This window comes from Alligator mississippiensis, chromosome 1 (genome assembly GCF_030867095.1).
Source record: "Alligator mississippiensis isolate rAllMis1 chromosome 1, rAllMis1, whole genome shotgun sequence".
Classification (NCBI taxonomy): Eukaryota; Metazoa; Chordata; order Crocodylia; family Alligatoridae; genus Alligator; species Alligator mississippiensis.
The window spans coordinates 443,194,249-443,217,288 of NC_081824.1; the positions used below are offsets into that span (position 1 = coordinate 443,194,249).

At 45.4% G+C, this 23,040-nt stretch overlaps 1 protein-coding gene across 2 annotated transcripts in view; it reads right to left on the reverse strand.

Moving 5' to 3' along the window:
• ARHGAP42 (Rho GTPase activating protein 42) overlaps nucleotides 1–22,265 on the reverse strand; it is a 338,856-nt gene extending 316,591 nt beyond the window's left edge. The window contains exon 1 of one of the 2 annotated variants that reach the window (XM_019482041.2): nucleotides 21,936–22,265. In XM_019482041.2, coding sequence (XP_019337586.1) covers nucleotides 21,936–22,089 — 154 coding nt within the window. In that variant the 5' untranslated portion in view covers nucleotides 22,090–22,265. The remainder of the gene's footprint in view (nucleotides 1–21,935) is intronic. The other variant, XM_006274137.4, reaches the window with a different exon arrangement.
• Nucleotides 22,266–23,040: the final 775 nt, after the last annotated feature.

Here is a 23,040-nt window from a genome sequence, read left to right on the forward strand (position 1 = left end):
GAGGTAGATAAAGTGAAGTTCACAGGCTCATCTGTGAAAAGTGTTTTGTAAATTCCCTTTGAGCATTACAACTGAGAGATTGGAGAGAGAGTGGTTTTCTTGTGAGAAACGTGCACCCACAGGTATTCTTGTCTTTGATAGATTTCCGATGTGCATTCATTCTGGTACGCAGTTATTTTTGGGTATTTTTTGGAACCTTACTTCATCAACCTCCTGGTACAAAATATCATGTACTAAATATAGACATTGGATTTATAACACACAACCTACCTAATAACCGACTCCCCAGGTACCTCTCCACTATTTACCAGCTACATTCATTCCCCTTTCCACCCCCACCAACCTCTCTCTCACATACTGACTCCTCAATTTACATCTTCACTGACTGCCTGTCTTGCATGCATACCAGCCTCTGGCCTCTTTACTAATCATTCCATCCAGGAAGAGCACACACCAACTGCAGATGCTCCCTCAGCTTGATGAAGGGTATTTATACCCAAAAACTTGCTAAGAAGAATTTTTCCAACTATTTGAGTTGGTCTAATAAGAGATATCGGATTTAACCAGAGAACCATGTTTGCCTATGTCCTTAGACCAACACAGCCACAACCTATACCCCTGTATCTATCCTAAATGCCTTTCTTAAATTCCACAGAGGCTGCCTGAAAAGGGGCCAGGGTTTTAACTAAAAGCTTTGAAGTCCCCACACACTGCTATAACTTCAAGAGTCTTCTCCTCTTGGTCTTTGGGAGCTTAGAAATATGCATATCATTAGCAAGACAGCCTAAGCAAGATGAAGTTTTAAACAAAGAAACCACATTAAATCTTTGATGCACAATCAAATAATTGTAGCTCTCTCAACCACACAGCCCACATGTGCTGACCTATTAAAAAGAAAAATCAGTGGCTGACCTGTTGCACATTCAAAAACTATAGGGACAAGAAGCCCCACTTGGCAGAAAGCTGCAAAAGTGCTGCAAGGTTCTCAAGTACATCACCCCCTTGCCTACCTGCTCCATACCGCCTCCTCCAGCACAGACAGCAGTTTACGCTCCCAAAATCCTGTCACCCATATTTCCCATGACTAAGGTCCTCCATGACCAAGAAAGAAGGAGGCAAAGATTTGAATCATATGGAGCACTGGAAAGCACAAATCAAAACTAGTCAGAGGAGCAGCATGCTATTGAATAATAACCCCTGAAAGTGGTAGCAGTATACATTAACATATTTCATTCCATAAGCGATCTTTTAATTCATGAAGCAACAACATTTTTATGAAATTCCTTGTCATACTGTATGCTTTCATGATAAAGCGTAAGCCAGGCACTTAATGCATTATTTGTAACATTAGACAGTGATACCCCAGAACAAGAGACAAAAGCAAACATAATGGTGAAGTTGCAGCCTATGTGCAAACCTGAACAACAATGGCAACAGGAATTGTGACAGCTCACTGTAATGCAGTTTTTAGCGTTAACAGTTTTCAGAAGTTTGGGAACTGTTAGAAAGCTGGTGAGAGATAATAAGACATGAGCTTCAGTGTTATTCTTGTAAATAAATTAGGATTATAGCTCGCAAGGAAAGAAAAAAGGAAGAAAGAAAATTCAGTACACATGTTGCAAAAACAGGAAGAAGTAAGTGTTGAATCAACAGAACAACTAAAGTCATTACTAGATAAAGATCATAACAGTTCAAATAAAGCCAAGGATAATCACATTCTGAATCTGTTGCATTTCAGTTTCTCTGGGAAAAACGATTTAGTGAAAAGTGTTTGTAGCAGTGTTTCTCAACCCGTGGGTTGCAACCCAAAAGTAGGTTGCAAGAATATATGAAAGAGTTACAAACAAATTTTTAAAATGGATTCTCCTTGGATTTAAAAATATATTTCTCCTAAAAGAGAAAGATGTGGGAAAACGTGTCTTTTCCCTTGCAGGCTGGCCCCTCATGCCCCACGCACACCCCCTGTGTCGTCCCTCCCCCCCCCCCCCCAGGCCAAACACTGCGGGGGGCTGGGGCCTGGGGACAGCAGGCAGTAGGTCAAGAGTCAGGGGCACTCTTCCTACTACTTCCACACTATTTTGGGTGCAAGGAACCTAAAAAAAGGCCTCTCCCACAGACCATATTCTCCCTTGATTCCATTCTACAAGAGCTATAAAAAGTATCCATCTCCAGGCTTATGTTTGAGAAGTAGGAAGGAAAACTCCATCTCCTCCGACTTTAATGGAAAATTTTTTCCAAATAGAGAAGCCTCAGATATCACTGCTGTCACACAAAAAGCATAAAATGTATCTCCTTCACAATGAAAGAAAGATAGTTTAAATAACTAGAGAGGCAGCATGCATGCAAAAAAATACGGAATTTAGCTGTCTGCCAAGATTGTCCCTGTAAACTAACTCAGTAACTAGATGCTGCACTCTTCTTCTGGCTTCAGTTTTTTCTGGCTTCAACTATTATGCAGTATGGGTGTGCAATATTGAAGAGTTGCCACTCTCACCTACCTCAAATAGTAAAAGATCAGAAACCCTCAAATGAAAGGTTACATTAGAAAAGTAAGTATCATTAGAAATATGCCTCTTAAGGATTATATAATAGCATACTACATTATTTGTATGGAGAAACATTTAGCTGCACAACCATGTTCACAAAAAACTTAACTATAGAAAAATCTAAAAGCTCAATGCGAATGGCCAGATCAGTATAACCCATGTGTCAGGCTGTGAATCAGAGTACTGCTAGCTCACTTGATCTCTGTCCCTTTCTCTTCTAATCTAGCATTGTTTAAAAGATTACATCCATGTAGAAAAATAAATTTCCTCCACTGAAGTGAGAAATACCAGTTGTGGTACTAAGAACCACTGCTTGCATACAGTCACGGAGCAGGCAGAAAATGGTGACAAATTTTGGTGGGCATCCATACTTCAGAAGGATCCTCCACAATACTTCTCAGCTGGCAGAGCCTAAAGCTTTCCTGCGGTCAAAGAAGGCCATGTAGAGAGGCTTATGTTGTTCCCAGAATTTCTCCTGCAGCTGGCAAGCTGTGAAGATCATGTCAGTTGTGCCTCTTGCTTCCCTAAACCCACATGAGAGTCCAGAAGGAGCTCTTCAGCAACTGGAAGGAGACAATTCAGGAGGGTACTTATAATGATCTTTCCTGTAGTGGACAGTGGGGCGATCCCTCTGTATCTCCCACCATCTGACTTGTCTTCTTTCTTGAAGACTGTGACAATCATGGCATCGCTGAGGTCATCTGGGATTTGGTGAAAAGATCCTTAAGACAAGGACGTGAAGCTATAATGTAAGCTCCTCTCCCTCCTGCTTGAAGATAAGCAAGGCTGTGTCACTACTTAATATTCGTTGCTGTGATACTACATCTGAACACCAACAAGCTTCCAGCCAGAATGAAGCTAAACTACCAAATGGATAGTAAGTTGTTTAATTCAGCCATCTCCAAGCCAAAACCAAAACCACCCTGACCTCAATCATTGAGCTACAGTAAAATGATGATGCTGAAGTCTGTGCTCACTCAAAAGCAGACCTTCAGGCAACTGTCAATGTCTTTACTGAAGCATTCAAGGAAGTGGAACTGATGTTTAGCATTCAGAAGACCAAGGTCCTCCACCAACAAGCTCCTAATGAACAGTCCCCAGCTCTGGTAATCCAAATCTACAGTGAGACTCTGGAGAATGCCGAGTATTTCCTGTGTAAGTGCATCCTTTGGACACCTGCCGAAATGGGTGTTCAAAGATTGTGACATCAGATCCAAAACCAAGCTCATGATTTATTGAGTCGTCATGATCTCCACTTTGCTGTACGGAGCTGAAATATGAACAACATACAGGATACATACAACGTTGCTGGAGAAGTACCATCAATGCTGCCTGCAGAAGATCCTCTGCATCCAGTGGGAAGACAAGTGCACCAACATTACCGTCCTCCTGCAAGCAAACACCATGAATACTGAGGCTATGATCATCCGACACTGACTTCATTGGGCTGGCCATGCCATCTGGATGTCTGATTCCAGACTCCTGAAGCAAATTTTATTCTCCCAGCTCAGACAAGGCATACACTCAAGAGGAGGGCAGAGAAAGCGCTTTAGAGACATCCTCAAGGCCAACTTAATAAAAATGCAACATCAATGTCAACTCATGGGAGACATCTCCCAGGACCACCCTAAATGGAGGAAGAGTCTGCTGCAGGGATCTCAGTACTTTGAAACCTCACAACAATAACAACAGGAGACAGAAAAGCAGGAACAGCTTGTTGTGGACGAAATCAAGAAACCAGCACCAGCCACCCCACACAGAAACACATGTCTGAGCTGTAGGAAAGTCTGTCAATCCTGAATAGGTGGCAATCAGCCATCTTTGGACACACGGGTAAAGGCAATCATGGAAGACAATCATCCTCAACTGAGAGGGATTGCCAACGAAGAGAAAACAAAGTTCCAATATTTTAGATATACATTTTCTACTTTCTTTATTAAAATTAAAATGTTGCATCATCCCAGATAGAGTGTAGATTGCAGCACCTTCAAACAGCTACAAGAGACAAACTTTATCACACCCACAGAACTTTAATTAACAAGTCAAAAAATCCCTTAGCATAAACAGTAAAAATTCAGGGTTATGTAAATAGGAAGTGGCACTAAGTCCCTGCACCTTTAATCATGACATTGAAATATTTTGAACTTCTTATTTGACCTCAAGATGTTAAGGACACAGGTGTAGCGATCAACACTGATGCTTGCAAAAAACATCATTGAGTTTAGATTTGCATATTTATTTGGGCATCTAATCTAGACAACTAAATTTCATTAAAACTATTTACCTGAACGCCATTACATTAAGAATGTGTTTCTCCCTCCACGGGAGGATTCTAGGAGTTCAAGTATAGAAACAAAACTTTTCTTCTTTCAGACATATCTACACCAGTTATAAAAATGGCTGACCATCTTCCCTTACAACAAAGATGAATACAGGACTTTGTGAACTAAAAAAGTTTCATGTGATTTGGGTCAGTAGAGTTGTCAAGTTAGAATAAGTCACCTGCATTTCTGTCCTTAAAAATAAAAGAGACTGTTTTAATTGAAAAGGATCTTTACCAATCTTTAGAGTTTGTGTTCTTTACAAACCTACATGCAGCACATCAACTCATACTAAGCACACACACATAACATCACTGAAATAAAAAAATTACATTCTATCATTGACCAGCGCCAACGTTGCTTGGCTTGCATACCTTTTACTGAATAAAAAAAATGTTCAGAACACCAGGCTGACTGGCTTCACACTCTAGCAATTTAAAACTGGAGTTGTAAAATTTTATTTTGTGCAAGTCAAAAATTGATTTTTAAAGAAGCAATCAGAGACCTGGGTGGTCTGCTATAAATCATGTAGTCATCATGAATGAACAAAGAGGTTAAAAAGGAACCAAACCAAGGCTTTACATTCAACAAAGTACTTAACATAATGTTAAACATGGATTGCCCCCATTTCAATGAGATATTAATATGCTTAAAATTAAGCACAGGCTGAAATGCTTTGCTGAATACAGCCCTCAGTCACCTGGGCAAATTAATGAGAAGGGCTTCAGTTTGCATGTCATAGGGTTAACAGTTTCCTGAACACTGAAATATGGTACCTTGCTATGTTCATCGGGACCAAGGTGCCAATAACTGAACAGTGCTGGCAGGCTCTGATGCCAGCCAGCTCCTCTGGGAGTGTCAAATCACTACATCAAAAGCCAGATTCACAGTACTATTACTCCAGTTTTTTAAATGGCACCTAAGTAAAAATGGTTATTCAGGATCATTGTCTCAAAGAATGGGGATGAAAAGCAGAAGAGTGCTCAGTACTTCAGGGACAGTTTAAGAAATGGAAGTGTAATTAAAAAATAGCCTAAGTCACATTAGTTCCCCCCCAAGATGGAGGGTTCCATGTTTGCACACCGCCAAGTAATATGATTTTAAAAGAGTTGTCCTGATATTCTTTGATTCATAGACTTCGAGGCCAGAATGATTTCACCTCCTGTATAATAGGTCACAGGACTTTCTGAATGAACTTCTACTTGAAATCTAATAGCTGTAACTGAGCTGGGACATACCTGTTCATAAAAGCACTACCAAATCCTTGGTAAACTTTTCAAAGTTAATCATCCTCACTGTTAAAACTGTCGTAATTCTAATCTAAATTCTCTTTGATAAACTAAACTGATTAACCCCTGAAACATTACAGTAACCTATGGGCGACAATGCAAATTCATGATCACCAGAGAATGATGCTCATTCTCCACACCAGGACTAGAGTTTTCCCATCCCATAAGCCCAGGCTTTTTTGCTCCTCCATTCTGACAAACATTCAGAGGCAGATTAAGACTGCAAACCACACAAATTTCATTAATGATGCTTATATGACCTCTTGAACCTGAAAGTGTGTGTGTGTGTGTGTGCGCGCACGCGCGCACACATGTAACATATACAAACAAACAGTAACTTCACAATATAGAAACTATTAGAAATGTGCTGGCAGGAGGGAGAGTGAGGGGAAGAGAGTGGGGGGACTACATAGAGACATTCAGTTTCTACTGAGAGAATTGGTGCTCTCCTAGTAGAAACCATGAATGTAGAGACATTCAGGATTTTTCTCCTAAAGCAAGTGTCTGCTCCAGGAGAAAAGTAACTAAGGAACAACCAGTATTAAATCACTCCTGGGAAAGTTTCTCCTGGGAAGCAAATATCTTCCAAGACAAACGCAGTCCTCCAGCATCCCAAGCTGCTTTGGTCTCAGCCATCCAACAGGTCTAGGGAGACAGTACGTTACTTGGGCTGCACTCAACTGCTCTAGCCAAGCAGGGAGCCCTGAATAATCACCTCATTGTGCTGCAGGGAGAGAGCCTGTGATGCAGTATGGGACACAGCAGCTTGATATTCCAATGTCATCCAGGGGTCTCTGGGTAAGTTTTTCCATCAGGAAAACAAACCCAGGAGAAATGTCCCATATTATTTGAATATGTGTACGCAGCCAGAATGAGAGGAAAGAGAGAGAGAGATGCTATACTGCAGGTGGGTAGGAAGGTAGGTGGGTAGGAAGTTGGCTGCGGGGTAGGACCCAGAAAATTGTCATGAATGGATCTGTATTATCCTGGAGAGAAATGGTTGGTGGTCTCCATCAGGGGTCCGTGCTTGGTTCAGTGCTTTTCAACATCTTTATCAATGATTTGGGTGTGGGAGTAAAGAGCTCACTGGACAAGTCTGTGGACAACACCAAGTTATGGGGGAGCGTGGTCACGGTTGAAGGCTGATACATGTGGACTGGTCATGGCTGCTACAGGCAGACTTAAACAGGCTGGCAAGTTGGGCAGATTGGAACCATATGAAGTTCAACACTGAGAAGTGTAAAATGCTCCATCTGGGGATGAACAATCCCCAACGCACTTACAGGCTCAGTGGCACCAAACTGATTAGCACCATGACTAAAAGGGACCTGGACGTAATAATAGACCGGGGCGGGCAATTATTTCGGGGGGAGGGACGCTTACCCAGTTTTGGCAGGCTGTGGAGGGCCAAATGGGTAGGCCCGCCCCTTGACAGGTGCTCCGCCCTCTGGTCACCATCTTGGAACCAATGTCTTGAGACCAATGTCCCAGGGCCAACACAGGTGGAAGAAGCTGGTGCTGAGCACGGGGAAAAGCAGCCCCTCCCCCACCCCATGGCTGGTGCTCCCTGCTGCAGGTGCTTGCAGCGCATGCAGGGCTGTCTGGAGCAGGCACAGGCAGCCCCACATGGGCTGTAAGCAGCTACAGCGCGGGGCACTGGGCATGGGGCAGGCGAGGGGCCCTTTTCCCTGCATTCAGCACGAGCTTGTTACCTGGCCCTGCTGCCAGTCTAGGCCCTGCGCCGGCTCCGGCCTCGCCCATCAGCAGCTGTGGCCCCCCCTGCTTGCCGCGCTGGGCAACGTTTGCCACCGCTGCCTGTGGGCTGCCCAGCACATGAGCTCCAGGCAGGCAGCAGCAGCAAACATTGCCCAGCACAGCAAGTGGGGGGACCACAGCTGCTTTCGCCACGCGCAGCCCCGACGGGTGAGCCCGAATCCAGCACGGGGCCCAGGCTGGCAGTGGGGCCGGGTTACAAGGTGGTGACGAGTGCAGGGAGGGTGGGGAAAACTGACCCCTCCCCACCCCGTGGCCAGTGCCCTGCACTGCAGCCACTCGCAGCCTGCCTGGGACTGCCTGTGCCTGCTCTGCACAGCCCCGCATGGGCTGTGAGTGGCTGCATGAGGGAGCACCAGCCACAGGGCAGGGGAGGAGCTGCTTTCCTCCATGCCAGGAAGAAGCAGGGAAGGAAACCAGGGAAAAGCAGCTCCTCGCCCGCCCCATGGCTGGCGCTCCCCACTGCAGCCACTTGCAGCCCACACGGGGCTGTCCGGAGCAGGCACATGTGGGCTGCGAGTGGCTGCAGCATGGGGTGCCAGCCACGTGGCGGGCCAGGGGCCACTTTTCCACCCCCCCCCCGCACTCAGCTTTTCCCCGAGCCACTTTTCCCCAGGCTCCTTCCCTGCCCAGGGTCCTCCCCTGCCCTCCCCCCCACCATACTTGAGCTTCCTGCGCTGAGGCAGCCACGTGCTCCCAGGCCAGAAGCCCCAGCTGGGGCTTCCAGCTGGAGGGGCAGAGCCAAGCGGGTCCTGCTGTTGTGGAAGCCCACTGGGCTTTTTTGACAGGAACCAAAGGCAGATAAATATTAATTTTCTACATTTTTTAGGGGCCCCACAGGCTGGATAGAATGGCCTTATGGGCCTCATCTGGCCTGCGGGCTGTATTTTGCCCACCCCTGTAATAGACCATAATATGAACATGAGCTGTCACTGCGATGCTGTAGCCAGCAGGGCAAACAATACTCTGACATGCATCAACCAATGCATCTCAAGCAAAACCAAGGAAGTGATTCTTCCATTTTACTCAGCATTGGTAAGGCCTCAGCTGGAGTACTGCATCTAGTTCTGGGTGCCACACTTCCACAAGGGTGTGGAAAACCTTGAGAGTCTGGAGAAGAACCACCCATATAATTAGAGACTTGCACAGCAAGCCATATGAGGAAAGGCTGAAGGATTTGGGCCTCTTCAGCCTAAAAAAGAGAAGGCTGAGAGGGGACTTGGTAGCAGCTTACCACTATATCAGGAGAATACATCAAGGGCTCAGCAAACAACTGTTCACCAGGGCACCCTTGGGGAAAATCAGGAGTAATGGCCACAAACTCTTAGAAGACCATTTCAGGCTCAACATTAGGAAAAACATCTTCACAGTTAGGATGTCCAGAATGTGGAATAAGCTCCCTTCAGAGGTGGTGCAATCACCTACCCTGGAAATCTTCAGGAGGAGACCGGACGGTCACCTTGCTGGGGTTACCTGACCCCAGTTGTCTTTCCTGCTTGGTGCAGGGGGGCTGGACCCGATGATCTTGCGAGGTCCCTTCCAGCCCCTTATAATCTATTAATCATATGACTTAGAGTGAATTTGTGATACTAGCATCAATTTATAAGACTATTACAACAGAAATGCCAAAAAACTATACACACATTCTTCACACAAAAAGAATTATATTTATTTTTGGTTTTCCCAGAAGACTAAAATAAGATGCAGATGCACAGAATGATATATGTAACTCTCACTCAACTAAACTGCATTTACAAACTACAAATATGTATGCAAGACTGATCAAGAAATAAAATACTCCCAAGGAATTCTGCAGAAATTGTGATTTCATTGTCAATCAAAATTTAGTAAGTAATCCCACTTAGCTCTCTACATCACCACTGGAGGGCAACATTTCTGGAACTGATCTTACCATATTTCAAATTTGTTCAGAGCTAGGACTACAAACCCTGGAGTTCACTGCCCATCTCTGGATATATCTTTTGTGCCCATTAATATTTAATTAATCCAGAGATGGTGATCAGGCCTCCTATCTCATTAGATGAGGAGAGCTGGCATCCTGACATGTTATTCCCTAGACAGGATTCATGAAAAAAAAAATCGCTATTTTTCCTCATCACAGCTATGAAAGCCAGACATAAAATCATAAAAACTAAAACATGCAAATGAACTTGTTTGAGTTATAGTTAAGGATTTACACAAATTGCTATTATCTGTATTATCCTGTAAATATCAAAATAAAAATGTTTTGGATTTTAGCTCTGCTGTTTCCCTTCTCCCTAAAAATAAGGGATTTTCCATTTCCTACAGTTAAGCTTCCTTTTAGAAATCTCTGGGGCTTCTCTCCCTGAAGCATACCTAGAGACCTCACAGGATGGGCTCTGAAGTCTAACTCAAGTTTTTCCCTCCAGCTATCCCATGAAATTTGTTTTCATATATTTTTAATAGTAGAGCAGCATGACCACCTTGCACATCAACAGACATCAGACAATCCATCTTTTTATCATTATCATTTTTAATATAAACTGTATGCTTGGAAATAGGTTGGGGTTTTTTCTAAACAGCAAGATCCAGTAGGCTTTCTATCAATTTACAAGCCAGTTTAGCCTTATCCAGGGAAGCATGGGTGGTTTTCTTTTACTAGTACTTTAAACCAATAACTTTTTGACTGAAAATAAAACAAACAAATCAATAAATCAGTACCACCCTCCTTTCAGTGAAAGAACTAAAGCTCCTGGCCAGTTAGGTGGGGTAAGAGAGGGAAAAAAAGTACAAATGACACAAGTTCCAGACAAGCTTTCTAAAAATTCAAGGACCATTCTCCAAGGCCTTGATTGAAATGAACTCCCTGGTTTAAGACTGTAACCATAATAATTTAGGGAAACTCAGACAGGGTAAGGAAAACCAGGCCAGGAGGTACCAGGGAGTAGCAGTATTTTTGGGCACACTCTGACCCTGTATCTCCCAGGAGAGGGGTTATGTAGGACATTGTGATACCCCCTCCCCCTCCCCTCCCCCCAACCACATGGCTCTCAGGAGTGGGGCAGGGCAGGACAGCAGGGAGTCCAAAGCCAGGCTCCATCCCTTATGCACAGAGGCTGGACCCCCTGGGCTCTGCCACACCACACTTAATGGGCACAGGGCACATCCCCCCACACTGCCAGCAGATGGCCAGGGCACAGTCCCAGGGCAGAGCCTTGAGCTGCTCCCCCAAACACAGGTCCCCACCAGCCAGGTGGGTGGGAGGGGGGAAGAGGCCCCCGCCCCCCAAGAAAGACCTGTCCTCACCCCGGCTCTGAGTAGTAGTGGTGGTGGCTGCTCCCTGGTGCCAACTCTGCTGGGCTGCAAGCTAGGATTCGCTTGCCCAATAGAGTCAGTCAGGAGCTGGGCATGTGCAGGTGGGTTCACATCGTATGGGACTTTTGCTTCAATTTCTCCAATGGCTGGGATGTTGAGACAGTCCTGGATTTTGTAAACTGTCTCAGCCAATCCAGGACATATGGTCACCCTACTGATAAGCAGCAATTATACTACTGCAGCTTGCTCCAGCTTAAAACTAGTGTCCTATATTGGGAAAAAAATACAGCTTCACTGCTCTATGTGAGGGGTTTGTACTCAAAGCCAGCCTACAGATGCAGCCGAGACAAATAACTACCCAGTGTAGACAAGATCTTGAATTCAGGCATTCTTTTTGTCCGATTCCTAGTAGGAGATGCACATTGACAGCATGTGTCACTTAGAGGAAGGAGGGGGTTTTATTTACCAAGCAATGCTCCTGAAATGAATCATGCTCCTGAATTGCATGTTTTTGAGGGGCGGTGGGGAAGGAAGAGAATGAAGCACAAGACATTTGATAGGACTCCAAAGAAGAATTTGACTCATTTCCCCAGCAAACACTAGGCAGAAGAGACAAGGACAGGGACTGGGTTTCTAGCATTCTCTTCCGAGGGCCAGAAGTCTGGAGAGGGAAAGAGAGCGACATTCCATCTTGGAGAATTTCAACCATGCTCCATCATGGGAGCATCACAATTTTTCCCCCACATCAAGGGACTGGGTTTGCTTTTCTTCTTTTCTTTGTTTCTGTGAGGAGGAAAGGCCTGAAGAACAAGTAATAAGACAGATACTCAGAAGACTGCATAGATGTATGTGACTCGGTTTACATTTGTTTATCTTTCAGATTAAATACAGCCCCAGTAGTTTGGCCTCAAAAGCCAAAATTTGAAAGGAAAAAAATAATTTAACACATAGCCATAAATAGAACAGGGGATAAGAAGGAGCATGGGCTTATTTATCCACAGAAGGTTTCATCAAGGATGATATGATACAAGGTTAGTTTGATAAGAGGTTTTAGAAATTTTAAACAGATTTTTAGGATATCTGCTCTATAACTACTTCAATAAAACAACTGATACAGTGCCAAACAAATAATCAATTAAGCTACAGGGGATGCAAATTAGCTGAGACAACCAAGGCTAAAGGAGAGTTAACAGTAGGCTAGTACTGAAAGGACAGATATTGGACTCAAGGGAAGTTCCTCAAGGAGACAGATTTAGGAATGATCTTCAGTATTTTCATAAATGACCTTCCCACAAGGAGGAGGAGGAGGATCCAACATTTGCTGATGACAGATGTTGGGAGAGAACGGAAGAGAACTGGAATTTACTTGAATACAAGATAACCCCCCAATAATTAAGTTCTATATATGGAAAAGTTTATAAATTTGTTATAATTTTTATAGATATAGAATCTAATTTTTGAAGGTTTGCCTTGAATTAGTTCCCCTCACAGTGCTACTAGGGGTGCACTGATACAGATTTTTTGGGCCAATACCAATGGCCAATTTTTAACAAGCCATAACAACCGATTTCAATCTGATTGCTGATATGCAGCCGGGCAGCATAGAGAGCAGCCGGATCCAGCTGGTAAGTCTGTTGTGCGAGAAGGGGCGAGAGGGTAGGGACGACATGTGGAGGGAGGGCAGATTGAGGCCCTACAGTGAGGGAGGGAGTGGAGCTGGGGCAGGCGCGGGGACTTGTGTTGCACAGCCAGGACAGGACACAGGACAGAGCTGTGAGCAGCTCGTCTGGAGGGTGCAGGGAGGGGGAGACAGCTCCCGCCATTGTGCGCACCCCTGGAGAGGCATGGAGAGCATCTGCCCCCCAGATCTAGTCATGGGGTGAGGGTGAGCTGCCAGTGCAGGCTGGGACCAGGGTGGCTGTACCCACCTCCGTTCGATTAGGAGCTCGCGCGCCGCCTTAGCCCGGGCTCGGGATCTTGTGCCCCCGAGCTTCGTTGGTACACCCCCGGGTTTACCCCGGCTGGTATTAAGGGGGACCCCAGAACTCGCCTGCCACGACTTTAATGACTCTCTCAGTGGGGGGTCTTCCCTTGGGGTATCCCCTGGTGCCGGCACGCCTCTTCGCAGGTACTCTCGGGGCTCCGTCCTCCCCTACACCCCGGCCATACGCCACCTCAGGTCTTCCTGTCCTGGCCTCTCACCCATCCTCGTCTTGTCCTCTCTCTCGGCTCGGGCACCCTAGCCCCTACAGGCTGTCTTCGGGCTGGGTATGCCTCACCCAGTTGGAGGGCGCTGCCCTGATCCCTCCTTCCTTGGGAGGCAGCCGTCCTCTCTGCCTCCCCCAATAGTCTCGGCCGCTGTTACCCACTCCGGCGGCTCCGCAATACCAGCTACAGCTGGCCCCGCTCTCAGGGTAGCTGCTACGCCTCGCGCTGCCTCGGGTGTTGGGTTCCCCGCTGGCTGCTGCCCCGCCTCTGGGGGTGACTTCTCCCCCAGCTACAGCTGGCCCCGCTCTTGGAGTAGCTGCTACGCCTCCCGCTGCCTCGGGTGGTGAGTTCGCCGCCGGCTGCTGCCCCGCCTCTGGGGCTGACTTCTCCCCCTGTCTCTGCCCCTCTGGGCTCTCTGCTGCGCTGCTTGCAGCCTGCTCCGCCTCTATCCGGCGGCGTCCCGCACTCCGCGGGTGGCGGCTGATCCCCTGCTCGCTGGAGCTCCGCGCTCCTGCTCTCTCCCTCCAGCCGCCCTGCTGCTTCGGCGGGGCCGCCTTTTGTTCCTCCCGGCCGGCGTGCCCCGCCCCCGCCGCTCAGCCGCAGCCAGATAAATGCCCGGCTGATGGCCCGCGCTGGCAGCGCCGGCGCGTGGAGTTTCTTCGGGTCTTCCGGCCCTGCGGGAGGTAAGCAGACCCCTTGGCCGCCGCGGGGGTCTCCCGGTGCCCCCGCTCCCCTGGGACAGTGGCATAGAGCTCTTTCTGGCTGGGGGGCTGTGCCAGGGTGCACTCAGGGCAGGTGGCAGTGCTGCTGGCACAGGGACTACGGGAAGGGCTGTAGCCACTCCAAAATTCACCACTGTCCCCTCCCAACCTCCCTCCCAGCGATGACACCGCCCACCCCAAGTGCAGCCTGGCCCAACCCCTCCTCTGGGAAGAGCCCGGCACTGTCTGAGCCCTGGCCTGCAGTGGCAGCCCACTCCACCCCGTCTGCTGGTTTTGTTTGTTTGTTTTTAAAGGACCCCCCCCCCACATACACACAAGAACAGGTTCCTATCAGTATGTTTTCTCAATATGGGCCATGTGTTTTATGGTCACGTTCAGTGTTTGGCTGCATTTAATCAACTTCATAGTTGGTTTCCATTACTGAGCACGTGCTGCCTTTGTCAGCAGTTTAATGATAGACAATGAATCTAATGAGTTTTCTTGTATGCAAAGGTAAAATGAGGAGCTTTTAGCAGGGAAAAACCATGGTGATGGGGGGTGGGAATTCTTATCTTATATTCAAGAAAATATAGTAATTAATAAAAAGCCAGTGATCTTCTGTGTCAAAAACTAAATTGTGGCTGCTTCCTAAAAACAGGTCTACTGGTAAAAAAATATACTGGAAAACTAACATTTTCCCCATGAAAGGCTATTAACATTTTGCAGACAATATGCAAATTTCAGGAACAGAAAATGAAATGAAGTTTAGACAAAAACATTAGTATCAGAATGTCTTAGAAGTCTCTCTCTCTTCCATACCTATTAGCCTGTAGCTTTAGGTCCACAGCTATGGTTTATAGACACGTGGCATTCTGCCGCTCCCACCTCCTACCTCTGAGAAATACGTAGCACTATGCATAAGTGGAATAATCCCAAAATACTGTTTCAGTTCATTCCTCTGGAAAATGACAGCTACGAAAAACCAGTACAGAAGCAGCTTCATTTCTTTTACACAATTTTTTTTTCTTATGACTATACATTTAATTCCCAAATGTGTATTTTCTTCCTACAGTCTTAATGGCTTGTCTTTCTAAATAGTTTTGAAAAGGAAAGGAAAAATGCTGTTTTACAAATCAATTCAATGGAAAAAATAGAATCCCCCCCCCCCTTATTTTTGATAATGGTAAACCTATTTTGCAGAGGGCAGGCAAACTCAAAAGTCAACCAAGGCTTGTTATAGGAAACTGCAAATTGTTACAGTATTTCTCCTTGCATCCACAAAACCTCAAGAGATTCTGTGCAAATTCAGTGACTGCAAAGTCATATTTTCCATTGTTATAAAGACAATATTCATGGAATAGCTAGCTTTTTATTACTAGAATCATTTATCTAACTTATAGCAAGTGAAGCATGTAGTAGACAAAAACAATCAACAGAACCATTAAAAATCAAATTAAATTTGACCTTTCTAAAGTCACTTTAAATATTAATAAATACTTGAAGCTCTTGGTTATAGAAATTGGATTACATTTGTTTTTTTCAGCAGCGTCAGTTTTGCTTTTCAGAATGTAAGATCTTACATAGCATTCAATATCCTGGTATTTGAGCCCCGAAGTTATTTGTTTTTAATTAATAAGAATATCCCTGAAATTATCCAACTACAGGAAATCTTTAAAGAACTCTTATATCAGAATTTAAATCACCAAGATACTCATTACCACATTAGCACAGTCCACAGACTTTTATAAAGTCAGGTCCCCTGATCTTCAGCAGAAAAATTCATTCTCAAGAGACTCTGGGCCACAGCATCTGATGGTTCACCTTGAACCAGAAGATGCTCAGGTCATGGCAAATAACTGCATATCACTATATATATTCACAATATTTTTACTTAAAGCTTTCATAGATTTCAAAGATATTAGGGCTGGAAGGGACCTTGGAAGATCATCGAGTCCAGCCCCCTGCCCCAGGGGCAGGAAGTCAGCAGGGGTCATAGGATCCCAGCAAGATAAACATCCAAATTTCTCTTGAAGGCATTCAAAGTAGGTGCTTGAACCTAGATACCAGAGAGCAGATTTCAACATGTGAAGATATAAGGAGTAACCCTCAAGTTCCTATAAACTAATTTTTTAGGACCGGTGGCAATGATTTTCTGTCTTTAGTCTAAAAATATATATTTGTGCAAAAGGCTGAGGACTGACAGGTCACTTTGTGATGCTGAAAGCTAGGCTCATATTTCACTGTGTTATCTACTTATTATCAGCAAGAGAATCTACCCAGAAACAGAACAGCATAAACACCTAACACTGAAGCATCTAGCTCACTTCTTTGGAGTAGCAATATAAATACCACAACCTCAATACTTCTGGAGTAGACAGCAGAGAAGTATAATATCCTACGGAAGGCAAGCAAGTTAATCTGTGGCCACTCTCTTTGGATGTTCACCACCTCCCTTCTCCTCCAATTGGTGGCAACAAACTACATTTTTTTTTAATAACTCACTAGGGCAACCCTTTAAAACTTCAGTAAGTATAACTCCAAATTTTACCAACAGTAATCATACACAAATCTTTCAAACAACTAAAAATAAGTCAAAGTTGCTATCTGATTGCCATAATATGCGTGCTATGGAATTCTAGGAATCAGTGATTTGCTTTCAACTAAAACTAATAAAAATAAGGCTGACTGCTACCAAAAGCCAGGAGCTTAAAATTTACTGAAATCTTTTACTGCTGCTTCAATAACCTGGAAAAGACATTTTTAAAAAGCTATCTTGGCATGATCCACCTTCGTATGATCGCATACTGGAAAATACAAATCACTGTAAAAACACACACATTTTTTAACAATAAAAAAAATTCCCAAGAGAGATAGCAATCACATCATCATCAGTTTGGAGGCATAGAGGTGAGAGTAGAGGACATATAAAATTTGAGTCAAACAAAATCAGAATCCTTCTGAAAAAGTGCCAGTCCTTCCCAGGTTACATCTCTATCTACAATGCTGCTGACTATTTTAACGTAGACTATTTATTGTCTTATATTGCCTATTAGTTCTGCTATTGATAAAAAGGCAGTTCCCCCCCCCCCCCAAAAAAGGAAGAAAATAATAGCCACTCTCACAGCATTTATGAGTTTGTTGCCTACATAACAGTTGCTGTAGCACAGATGTGCACGACATCTTAGAGATAAGGTGGCATTTAGGAACCATTTAAAAAGGCACAACACGATTTAATTCAAGTAGAAATCCATTTAAGTTGTTCCATTTAAACTAAGCCTGAATCTAGCCCCAAGTGTCTGGCTGCAAGAACTTGAAACTAAAAGAAGTTACAAAATAGGTGGTGGCCACTAGAAAGAGGCAGTGAAGGATTGGAAGGGATGAATTGTTTCTTATTCAAGTTAGTTGCATGTGTTGTTTAATACAATATGTGTTTGCTTTACCAGACCTGTTATGGGCCTTTACATTATAAAACAACTTCAATTTATAACATTTTCCATTCAAACTACATCTCAGAATGTGTTACTTTATTAAGAATAGAGACCAGGTAGACAATCCAACCTGAAAGTTACTGCTGGACTTTGGGGCCAGGCAGGAGCTGTTGCCACTGCCAGTACCAGCACATTTCAGTAGGCTCTATAGTTTTAACATTGCTAGAAGAGATGCCCAGAAAGAGCCACAAGACCATAAAAACATTGTAAAATGTTTTAAAATCAATTTGATTCTAAACTAACTGCAAGAAACCTGCACGAACAATCACAGAAACTCATTCAGTCCAAACTGGACGAGTTCCACTTGGTTTAACCTGTAAACAATTTTTTGAGAATAGTTTTACAGGATTTGTCATCTAAAAAAAACAAAACAAAGAAAGAAAAGAGTCAGATATGGTAAGTGAACATGCCAGTTCTCTCCAATTTAACAGGCTGTTAAAGTTTGAAAGACCAAATTACAAAAGTCCATTGAATTAATTATTTACTCAGAAGTTTTAGTTAGAAAATCTAATCATCAAAACAGCCTTGCATAACTTTAATGGTGCATTCATTTTAAAACTGATTCAGAGTAGTTATAGCAGGTAAGCAAGTCAAAAACACTTTGCAGGAGAATATTTTTTCCACATGGAAACTTTAGCTACCATAAACTGCTATTACATTTCATAGTTTTAAGTACTGATTTTGCAGCTCTTCTCTGAGCCTAAATCCACCCATGTCATTAGGAACGTCTCCTTTTCTGTACTCAGTAATAAAAATATAGAAATTTCCCCAATCACCCTGACAGAGATTACCACAACTCCATTTCTGTAAGTAAAGTACCTACAAAACAGTCTCAACTACACTGGAAGAAGAGTAATACTTCCTACAGGAGAAAGAACTTAGCTTTGAACAGCCTATAGACACTAAGACAGCTGTTATGTCAAACAAGGAGCAAAGGTTGAATTGAGGCAAATTAAGCTAAAGAGGACTTTCAGGCCAGGTGTTAATTACCCCTCATAGAACTGTTTATTTTTTTCCACAGAAAGGCAAAGAACTGAATATAGGTAAGGATAAAAATCTCAGCCCATCAAGCATTTAAGTATGTAGGTTTAACAGCGTTACTCACATATGTAACATTTAATACATGTAAGTTTTTACAGGATCAGGGCTAAATTGTCACATCTAAACAGTGCTCTAAATACATTCATCTCCACCTGCAAACTCTGTGTAAAGAAACTTGGAAACTTTCTGTTTAGTTTGGTTTTGAATTTCTTTAAACAAAAAGCAACACAATGAATTCCAAGTTTGATTATAAAAGTTAGTCTAGTTCAAAGAAGTGCTAAATCCATACGCTAGCCAATGGTAAGAATATTTGTATGCGCTCAAGGAGGCGGGGGTTGAGCTTCTCTGAACTTCTCATTTTCTCTCTTCTGGACTAGTTTCATCATTCCTCGGAAGCTGTTTTGTCAGCTAAGACGTATCCAGTATTTTCACTTATATCATTGTGTCAATGCTACAGAATAAGGAGAGCCGTTATAAGCCTGCAATACACATACAGTTTCTGCTATCAATTTTAAAGCATTTGGGGGCTTAATTTGTGATTTCTTTAAAATCTACTCTTTTAAAGATAAGACCCGAATCCAAAGTCAACTAATAAAAGGAGTAGTCATATTTTTGCTTCAGGTAATCTAAAAAAATGTAGCATGAAGCTTCAGGCTATATAGCAAGCACATTTGTCCATGTAAAGCATGACCTCATATTCTGAGGATGTGCACTTCAGGGACACGGTGTAGGAAGCATACCAGTAATTCAACTAGCATTTGCACAAAATTAACTGATAAGATCCAAACGTATCCCCACAGCAGCCACGCACTGCAGATTCATTTAGGTTTAGCACCAAAGTTGTTTCATTTATGTAAATGACTTATGTAAACTCTGCAGGGTTGTTGGTTGTAGCCTGTTGGTCTAAGGAGACAAGCAGGCAAGGTCCTTTGGGTAGATGTAATATCTTTTATAGACCAACTAAATAGGTGAAAAAAGTTCTTTGCAAGCTTTCGGGCACAAACACCCTTCCTCCGGCATAGAGAGACTGCTTTTGTTCTGAGATCTTCAGGGTAGAAAAGAAGCTGGGGTAAAGAGATGTCTGGGAACTTGCAAAGGAGTGGAAGTCTGGAAGACAAAGGGTACAGATAGGAGGGGAGGGGAAAAGTGTGAAGGAATGCAGGCCTTCCTCTAAAAGGCTGTCCATCAAAGACAAAAATATCCAACTACCTATGGGTGCACACTTCTCACAAGACAATCACTCTCTCCCTGATTTCTCAGTTCTAATCCTCAAAAGGAACTTACAAAACCTTTTGTAGACAAGCCCATGAATTTCACGTCATAAATCTACTGGATACAAACAATCATGGACTGAATATAGATATTGGATTTATGACACATGCCTGCCTGACATCTGACACATCAGGTAGCCCCGCTTTTAGCATTCACCCTTTTCTACCTTTTGTCTTCCAAACTTTAGCTCTTTTGCATCTTCCCAGCTCATTTGCATCATCCCTTTACCCAAGCTTCTTTTCTACCTTGGAGATCTCAGAACAGCAAAAGTCTCCCAATGCCTGAAGAAGGGTGTTTTTGCCCTAAAGCTTGCATATAACTTTTTTTCCAACTATTTAGTTGGTCTAATAAAAAAATATCACATCTACCCAAAGAACTCTGCCTGCCTATGAAAACTTGCTTATAATGAGAAGTCATAGTTGTCAACCATTCTGTTGCCCACATGCAACATAACGATGAAGCATCCTGTTCCAACTACAAGTGAGGTTCACCAATACAGATGTATAGAAAGCTAGTAACACCTGCTCACTGCATGAATCAGTGATGCTGCTACTGTTTATTTTTTTCAGCCACGAATAATCATTTCAAAATATAGATCTTGTAATTTGACATACAAAGTCAACCCAATATGAAGCAACACATTTAACAATAAAGTAACAGCCCAGTAAATTGTACAGTATAGTTAGCCTATGGTCAGGGAGTACTTCTTGCCAACACATCGGGGATCACCTAATCTGACTAACCAACAACAAGATGACCAGGAGAGCTAGAAAAAAAACAAAGAGTTAGTTGAGGATAGTAATATTGTTAATAAAGTTTATTAGAACCAAAGTGCAAATGTAAAGCGCCCCTTTTCCAAACATATATTCAGAGCAGACTTCAACACACAAAAAAGAGAAGTCATACAAATTACCTGAAGTCAAGTAAATGAGAAACTTTTTATATTTTCCTTTTACTGTTTTCCATGCTAAATTATGTTCAAGTTAAAAAAAAAAAACCAAAACCCTACAAATTCAGGTTATTCAGAGCAAAATTAAAAGGTAATCAACAAAACCCAGAAAGCAGAGCAACTCTCTCACATATGTTTGAATTCAAATTTCTTGCTTTGGCCATATAACACAGAAGTGTACTTTTATTCTTTAAACCTCATCAGCCTACCAGTCAGTTAATGAACATGCAATTATTGAGAAAAGGAAATAGGCATTTGCTCCAACTGAATATGTTAACTGTTTAGCCCATAAGATCTGTAAAGTCCAATTTTTGTCCAGGTAGGAGTCACTGGAGTCCAGGGTGGGCACTGGTGAGCCCGTGCCTGGAGTGCGTGTCCTGTTTTGGGCTCCCCACTACAGGAAGGATGTGGACAAGCGGGACGGGGTGCAGCAGAGGGCAACGAAGGTGAGGGGGCCGAGGGACATGACTTCTGAGGACAGGCTGAGGGGACCGGTCCTTCAGTCTGCAGAAGAGAAGACTGAGGGGGGATTTAATAGCAGCCTTCAACTCCCTGAAGCGGGGTTTGAAGGAGGATGGAGCCGGACTGTTCCCCGCGGTGGCAAATGACAGAACAAGCTACTATGGCCTCAAGCTGCAGCAAGGGAAGTTGCGACCAGACATCAGGAAAACCCCTCTCTCACTGGGAGGGGAGCAAAGCACGGGCAGAGCCTCCCAGAGAATCTCCATCCTCGGAGGGCTTTCAGATCCGGCTGGAGGATGATCTCCTTGGGGCTGGCCCTGCCCGATGGCCTGCCGAGCTCCCTCCCAACCCCACGGGTCTGTGCCTCGGCCCGCGACCCCCGCGGGGAGCCGGGCACCCCCGAGCCCCGCGTGGCCGGGAGGCAGCCCCCGCAGAGGAAGAGGAAGAGGAGGGGAGGCAAAAACTTAAGCCAAACTTTGCAATTGCGGCTGCCGGCGGGGGAGCCCTTTCCCGGCGGCCATTCAAACAAAAGAGGCTTCCCCCTCCCGCCCCGTCCCGTCCCGTCCCGTCGCCGCTACCCGCACTCACTCCGCAGGGCCCCGATGAGCAGGCTGCCGTCCTTGATGAGCTCCTTGATGAACTTGTTGGTCCGCTCCAGCTCGATCTCGTGGCATTTCAGGCGGTCCCTGAAGTCCGGGCTGTCCAAGTAGGAGTCGCTGAACTCCAGGGTGGGCAGCCCCATGGCCGGCGCGGCTCGGCTCGGCTCGGACTGGGCGCGGGCGGCGGCTGCGGGCGGGCGGGTGGCGGCTGCGGGCGGGCGGCGCTCCCACGTCGCTGTCACCTGGTTACATTGTTACCCCGGGGCATCGCGGGCTGCAGCGGCGGCGGCGGGGACGCTTCCGGCAGCTCCCCGCCCTCTCCGCCTTCACTCCAGGCTGAGCCGCCCCAGCGCCGGCCGTGCAGCCCCTCCTCCCGGCCCGGCCCGGCCCGCAGTCCCCGCCCCGGCCGGCCCAGCACGGCCGGAGCCTGGGCAGCCGCCGGTGCACGAGTCGGTCTGGGCAGCGCGACCCCAGGGCTTGGAGAAGCGGGGAAAGCAGGGGGCAATGCCGGGCAAGGGCAGGAGAAGGGGTCAGTGCTGCAGCATGGGAAGGGCGAGGGGCATCAACAGGCGCTGCAGAGCAGCTCGTTTGGGCAGGGCTGCCCCCGTCACTGCGTGCACCCCCCGGATCTGTGCACAGGGCAAGCCTTTGCCCCAGGCACCAAACTTCGCTGCTAGGACACTGCGTGGGGCCGACCTTTGAGCCATCCCTGCCACAACTGGAGAGGCCAACACTGGAGCGGGCCGCGGCAGTCGGAGGAACCGGTATTGCTAAGCATCCAATGGGCATTGGCGGCTTGTGGGTGCACATGCAGCCCGAGATTGGTAGTGCACCCCCTGCGAAAAGTGCCACCGATGGTGCAGGGGCGATAGTCGCTCGCCACTGACACCACTGGCGGCATTTGCAAGCAGTCCCCAATTTCCACTGGCCGCTGTCAACGCTACTGGTGGCGTCTGCGGGTGGTTGCTGACGGCTGGTCGGTGCTTGCCACCCCTCCCTGCCACAGACACCGCCGCAGCCACCTGCAGGTGCTCCCTGCTGCCAACACCATCACAGCTGCCTGCAGGAGCTCCCTGCTTGCCACCACAACCCTG